Below are 7,674 nucleotides of genomic sequence, written 5' to 3'. Positions count from 1 at the left end.
ACTCTTTTTCTTCAACACAAAAAACCCCAGCTCTCTCAGATGCTCCTCAAAGACTTGTGCTCCAGACCCTTCACCAGCTTTGTTGCTCTTCTCTGGACAATGTCACCTGCACTACTGAAAGCAGTTGTTGGATAAAACCAGGTATCAATTCCCATGGATTTAACTGATAGAGCTCTATTGAAAATTATCTATAACAGGTAATTTCATATATTATAATAATATAAATAATCTATAATATCATATCTTAAAACTAAAAAAACACCCTTCAGCCAATCCAAGTGGTAAAGTCTTTCCTTTTAGAGAATTCATTCAGATCAAAATTGAATTTCAAAAAACTTCAAATTTTATGTAAAAAAATCTCTATAGATATGAAAGAGTCAAATCAATAATTCAACAAATTGTAATATATAATCATGGTATGTCTGTCACTGCACCAGGCAAAAATCTGTTAATTTCTTGCTACAGTTTTTGTTTTCAGATCCTCAAGACATCAGCCACTCTTTTAAGACACTGGTTCGGTTTCCTGGCTTAGTCCTTAGTGAACATGTAGTGCCATATTTCTGCAGTCTCATCCCCACTTTTACTGTCAGCTAAAGTACTGTGGCAAATCTGATTCTCCAAAAAACTGGAATTAAACAGAAACTTGGGAAAAGGAAAAAAAGTCTAAAAGTTTGAAGGACAGATTTTCAGCTGCCCTAAAGTGTAACAGTTTGTAGCAACTGATAATCTCTGAGGTTTTTCAGATTGTCAGCAAATTCCGTTTTGCAGTACAAACCTAGTCATTTCCTGAAATTGCATGGTTCGGTTAAGCTTAAGAAAACTATCCAAGTTTATTTAGAGTCAACATTTATTTCCTACATAGCTGCCTGATCTGGGACTCACCTAATACCTTACTGAAAGTATGTTCTGCAAAAAAAGAGGAACTACTCAAGGCTTCCTACAAAAATGTTCACCAATATGTCCTACTATATTACGGAACATAGCAATTAACAGTTAAATGTACTTATTATTCTCAAGATTTTTTTACCCCAACATGTACAGGTTGATTGATACTATTTTGGGTGTCTCAGTTTAGAAAAGAATGACAGTTTCCTTCGGCATTTCAGTCTGCATTTTGGCTGGTCCTAATGAAGACAAATTCTTCTCAATCAGGATTGTTCTGTTAAGTGAGACAGATGGCACACTCACTGTATTGGCAATGATTCTGAGATTTTAAGTGTATTTGGGATATACTGGCTTGTGTTCCACAGTTAAAAAGTGATAGATATTTCAAATGGAAGAGAACTCAGAATTTCTGTGACATGTACACAGTTCTGAAGCACCTACAGAAAGACATGCTTTAGACACATTCAGATAAATCTGTAGAACATGGTGCAACAGACATGCCTTGGCAGAAAATCAAACATACACTTCCAAACCCCTGCCAGAACTGTGTGTTGAGCTTGTGCCATCAATGGGGGTGTAGCACTCATTCCTGTTCTATCCACCTGGTCCTGAGGGCAGCAGTGGGTTCAGTTAAGTCTTTTATTTGAGGTATATCCAGCCACAGAAACTAAAGAAGAGGTTTTGTTTTAGTTGCCATTTCTTGTTGACTTTGTCTTAATACTTATGTCATACTCAGTTTCAGGGAAGATTAACTGGAGTTCAGGTTGTGTTTTTTCCAAAGTTGGTGAGGTCTTTAAGTAAACCAGCTGGAAAGCAGGTGGACGTACCACTAGACTTGTCATCTGAAAATATTAGACTCTACTTCCACTGTATTTATTAGCATCCCCAATAGGTTATTTTGGTAAATTACACAGATTTTAGGAAGGAAAGAATCAAGACAAGCTCTCTTCTAGCTCTCACCTGCTCAGAATTGAGAAGACTGTAAATTTAGGACCTGAATATTGTTTAGACCAGCTGAGGATTTCTTAGGGCTTCTATGGAGGAATTTGTTTGATCTGTTCAGTCTCTTGTGCAGAGGTAGAGAAACACGTGCCAGAAGGAACAGCCTTCTTGGCTGTCTCCCCAGTGAAACGTTTAAGTGATACAAGTGCAAAACCACAAACAGACTCGAAATCCACATGATGTTTCTGCTCAATGTTGAGGCACATAGGCTCTGCAGAGAGATGAGTCTCTCTGGGGCATACAAATCTACTCAGCACTTTATATTGTAATTAAGATGAAAGAAACAAAGTGTTCTGTTAAAAAGACTGCCAGCTCTCCAGAGAAAATAGCTTTGTGTATCACTTTATGCTAGTGGTGACAGAATAGAAAACAAAGTACCACAGTTACATACATATTTGTCTAGAAGTATTTACAAATAACTTTACAAAATTTTACACGCATTTTTTCAGTTTTGCTTGTTTACTTTTAAATTAAGAGAAAATTAGTCCCCAGAGGCTTCTAAGGCTTCAGTTGGTGCCTTGTACTGTACATTCATGCTTGGCTTCTTCCTGGGAGAAGGGAGGAAAGGAGTTTAAAAATGTGCAAATCACAGACATCTAAACAGCCCTGGGTGTAAGGGTTCCTAGAGATGGACATCCATTGGGCACTTGTCCTACTTCTCTTCCAACTAGAGACAGCTACTCAAGATGGACTTGGGGCACAAGAGATAAGGAAAGGAGGAGTCATATGTCAATTGTAATAATTAGGTGAGTACATTAGTGCTTGAACATCTGGGTAAGAAGAGTCATACATCAATTCCTACTGCATTCAGCAGTTCAAACAATGCAAGGAGTGGACACTGTGAATTCTAAAGACAGCATCGAAATGATCTCTTGATCACTATTAGGGTTTGACTCCTGCTGTGTATTTTGGAGTCAAAATTACTGTTTACTGACACAATCTTGACCAGGCACAGTATGATCCTCTCAGTCAAAAAATACTGAACTTTTGAGAAAGATGCACCCTCCTCCTAGTTTTCACAAGTTGTTTTCTTTTCATGCCTCAACACTAAACATTGTAAAAATACTGAAATTAAAAAAGAAAAAAATTTACAATTTACAACTGTCCATATAAGTAAATTATTTAAAAATTCAAGATCATCTACAAGGATCTATGAAATAACAACGCTGATAATGACACTGAGCCTGGGGGAAGAACAATCCACATGCCGTGAGGAACAGGTGTGGTGAGTTTCTTCCAGAATGATGAGCCACAAGGTTGGTCTTTTTTTCTAAAATCTGTTTCTTCAGCTACAGCAGCAGAAGTCTTGAGTCCATGTTTATTACTTACTTCGACCTAAAAAGCAGGATATAAGAATTACTGACAAATGAAAATCTATTTTGTTTATCTTCTAGTTTATAAGCTGTAAATTCATACAAGCTGAGAGGTTAGTAACTATTGAACAAGTGGATAAATCTTACAAGGTCAATAATTTCATCAGCTGTGAGACTCACCTATATGGTCAAGAATAAATGGCTGGTACAAAGAAGTAGCTTTGTACTATGCATACCACAAAAGCAGAAAACATTTGGGAGAAGTCCCATAACTGGTAAAGCATACCTGAAGCTCATACAATAATAGATTTATTTTAGAATAATATATTTCAACAGCATGAGACATTTGAGCTGTTTATAGTCCTCACCACAGTGACACATCTGCTGAATCTATGTATTCTCACATGACTCCCTGTAACCATTTTCACTTGTGTAATCTTGGAAAATTTGTGTTGGTCTTTCAGAGCAATTTAAAGGTGGGTAAAGTCTCAGGAGAAGATACAAACAGGACAGGATCACCCAGATTTATCACAGAGTAGTGACCTCTCCACTGGCACCGTTTCTCATATAGTGGATCAATTCCACAAGCACAAATTAGTATTGTTCTTAAAAAGGCTAGGGACATGCCAAATTGGAATTAGGGATTCAGTGTCTGTCCAGATAGAGTTGCTCAAAGCTGTAGTAGTTTTATTTAATTTTATTATTATTACTACTATTACAATTATAATTAAAATTTTCATTATCATATTAGTACATTGTTCTCATTACAGCACAATTATATTATTTTATTAACATGTATTATTATATAATTATTATTAAAAATAATAACCTCTAATGCAACCCAAAATGTAGCTTCTTATTTTTTCCTGCTAGCCACAATGCTCCTCTCTTTTCCACAGATCAGTACATGAAGTGTTTCTAAATATTACTGAGCGACCTGGCTGTTGATTCTGTGATTCAAACAGGCACAGCAGTCTTCTTTATAGACCATATGCTTTAGGCACAAAGGGAACACAATGATTTTTTTCCTACTCCCCCTGTTGTCTCCTGCCTTACGCACATCTTAATTGAAGCTGCATGGCTGAGGGCAAAGATCCTGCTTCTCCTTGTCCCATAGCCTAATGGAGTTACAGGCAGAACAAAGAACAAACAGGCAAGCCATGATCATTAGTATTTGGATTAAAAATTGTTCCCCATGGGAACAAGTTCAAATTTAACTTCTTCTCAGAGGTGAGAAGGAAAACTAATCTTAGTCTTGCTAATCATTAATAATTACGGGAGCACTAAGCAGACATTATACTGAATGTGAGCACTTGATACAAGCAGACTGTCTTCATAGCTTGGATGAGACCATAGAGCCTTGTATTTTCAGTGGGCTATGTTTAGTTAATTTTTGAGTGAAATAAGGGAAATAAAAGGGACGAGAAAAAGGCATATATAGCCAAGCTTTCATCTATAAAATAACATTTATAAAGGCTTTTAATGAATTTTTGCAAGCATTATTCATGTTCAGTTCTAAGAGAATTCTCTCAGAAATGGAGTTTTTCACAGCCTAGACACCAGAAGTCACTTTTTAGAGATACTAAAAATTTTCAGACTGTATATAACTGATACATATAGCAATTAACTTATCAAAAGAAGTCAAGAAGGCTAATGTGCTGCAGAGAGATAAGCATCTGCAAAGTTCTGGCACAATCCACTGACCAAATTATTTCCAGCAATATGGCTTTTAATTCAGAGTTTGATCACTGACATTATTTCCCTCCCAGCTTAGATAAAGGTCCTCTATATCTTTCAGTACATACAATTGAAACATCAATAAAGAAGAAAACCAAATATAATTTCTGTCCCAATTTTATACTACTTGAAGCAATAAAGAGGCCAGAGAGGGCCCCCAGCAGTACAAGGATACACATTTATAGGAGGTGGGAAGATAACTTTTATTCTCCAGTATTGTAAGATCACCAACAACCCCCAAATCCCTTGAGCTACTTATCAAAAATCTCCTATCAAGAACAAATTAGCAGATGCTGTGACTTTTCTACTGCAAAACAAATGAATACATTTTGCAGGAATGTATTTGTAAATATTTAGTGAAGTCTTTTATTATCTTCTCTAATTATAGTAGTTTGCTAAGAAAGTACTAAACATTTATGCACTTGATGTTTAAAGCTAATCTGAATGCAGGTTTAGAGATGAAAATCTTTTGTGGAGAGGTGTAAATGTTGCAGGTGTGGCCTTCTTGCTCATGGATATCAATTTAACTTTTTAGTCTGGCAGTTTATTCGGAAGGTTAAAACCCCATTTTGCAGTCACCTTTATCACAGAAAATGCAGCAAAATAGAGACTTAATGAAATATTACTAAAGAAATGTAGACTTCAATGTAGAGCATGTACTTAGTCAAAAATCAGAAGGTTCATAACTTTGTTTAATTGTCTTAATGTGTTATTTGCTCCTGTTCTAGTATACACCATAATTTTGGGCCTTCATATTCTATAATATTTAGAAAACTTTTTAGCAAAATTTTGTTTCTGTTTATTTTTTACAAATTGAATGCTGCATCATGACTAAAATATATTATAAAAACCTGCAAAAATTAATAAAATCACGAAGTTAAGGTGTCAAGTTCCAACTCCAAAAAATTTTTAGCAATTGTCCATTTTAAATTAAAACTCCTGGCACGTGCACACATGCATACACCAGGAAAAAACCTTTATCCCATTCTAATTGTGTTAACTGATAAGTAAAATAGAGTCATTAAATCAGTTTCAGTCAATTAGCTGTGTGTGCATTTCATGCTGCATTTAAGAGGCATGAAAGGCCCAAAGGTAAATTTAAAGACAGAGAGCAACATCACAACAAGTTCCCCCAAAGGTAAATTTAAAGACAGAGAGCAACATCACAACAAGTTCCAGCCATAAAGAATATCCAAATTAACAACTTCTGGTTTACCAATAATAATTTGAAAAGCCATCTACTTGAAGTTATATGAGCTTCTGCCAAAATGACTAGTAATGTCATCCCATATTTCCATATCCAATTTTTTTCCAGATAAAAAGAATAGATACGCATTCAACCTTATTCATTAGGTAGCAAAGCACAAAGAGTCTATGAAAATGATTTTTTTGGTGCAAAAAAATAAGTGATGACAAAGAGATAATTAACTTTCAGTGAAAATCTACAGATAGATTTTAAGATGACAAGCAGTTTTTCAGCAAAACTTTTTCTTTCAGTAGCTAGACAAGTAATAACTACTGCTTTTCTATAAATGGGTTAATCTCATTAAGGTTCCTGCAGCTGCAGAATCTCTAAACCAGCTCTTTTCTTGCTAAAAATGCAGCAAGGAGGCAATTCCATCCTTCAGTGAGAGCCTCTCCCTGTGTTAAGATGAGGCACGATGTGGCAGACATGATGATATCTCCTAATCCTTGCTTTAGCAGATATGCCACCAATGACAAAGTGTCCTTACTCAAATTTGTTATGTGGATTAATTTTTAATTAAGTTCTAATTAAAATGTAATTAAATTATCAGTATTCTGATGCCCAAATTATTTTAGGAGAAGGTTAGCTTTCAGTTCAGTTCAGTTAGAAGGATTAATGTGGTCCATGGGACCAGAACCTTACCTACAGGCTTTACAGGCTTTAACTCAACATGTTCCTGGGGGGGCTGTCGGTAGGAGTATGTGTCAAGTCCACCTATGAAATCAACTGAAAATACAACAGTTCCAGAAATGAACAAATGGAAATGAAAATATGTCAACTCAAAAAGAAACGTGGGCAGATTATGTTTAAAAAGAAAAAAAAAATTCATGCACAGGTTTGCATACAAGAAATAAACCAAGCAGATAAAGATGCTGTGGAAACTGCTTACAGAAGGTTCCATGCTCTGTCTTCCTTGGGGGCTACTTAGCCCCATGCCTGGAAAGACAGGCAGCAGTTGGATGAGCAGACATACACACTCATGTGTGTGCAAAAGGAGCATTCATGGATGTGCAGAGCATGTAAAGTGAAACCACTATGGGGTAAAATAGCTGATTCTCATTAGGGCAATCGCAGTATATATATGTATATATATATATGTGTGTCTGTGTGTGTATATATATATATATATACATAATTGAATATTTCCCCTTAAACTCCTTTATAAGTGTTTAGAAATTTAGGCAATGGAAACAGTTTAGCGTGTGAACCTAATTTCATCTAAACTCTACAGGTTCAATGGACTTGTAGAAAAGCATCAACAAAAATCAAAGACATAAGAGTTGAGTTAAGAATAAACAAGTGATCACTAAATATGAAAATGCAGCAGCATCTTCTCTGGACGAACTTGTGGGGTCAGGACACCTTTTCAGAATCCTTCCACTTTCTATGTCAGAAATAATGTGCTCTTGAGAAGTTTTTAGATCCTTCTATGGTAATAATGATTTTTTTAAAAAGACATTTCAATCTGAGTCTTGTATTTTGTTATTTTGG

The 7,674-nt window shown here is 35.7% G+C and overlaps 1 protein-coding gene across 1 annotated transcript in view; it reads right to left on the bottom strand.

The window, feature by feature from the left end:
- Positions 1-2,213: 2,213 nt before the first annotated feature.
- Positions 2,214-7,674, bottom strand: part of NKAIN3 (sodium/potassium transporting ATPase interacting 3) — a 165,317-nt gene continuing 159,856 nt past the window's right edge. Inside the window, exons 4-5 of the mRNA XM_085572136.1 lie at positions 6,826-6,909; positions 2,214-3,222 (exon numbers count right to left, since the gene is read on the bottom strand). Of these exons, the coding sequence (XP_085428262.1) occupies positions 3,209-3,222; positions 6,826-6,909 (98 nt within the window). The 3' untranslated portion in view covers positions 2,214-3,208. The remainder of the gene's footprint in view (positions 3,223-6,825; positions 6,910-7,674) is intronic.

The sequence above is a fragment of the Lonchura striata genome, chromosome 2 (genome assembly GCF_050655825.1).
Source record: "Lonchura striata isolate lonStrDom1 chromosome 2, ASM5065582v1, whole genome shotgun sequence".
Taxonomy (NCBI): Eukaryota; Metazoa; Chordata; class Aves; order Passeriformes; family Estrildidae; genus Lonchura; species Lonchura striata.
The sequence above is the reverse complement of the archived record's forward strand: the minus strand, read 5'-3'. Positions and strand labels throughout refer to the sequence as shown.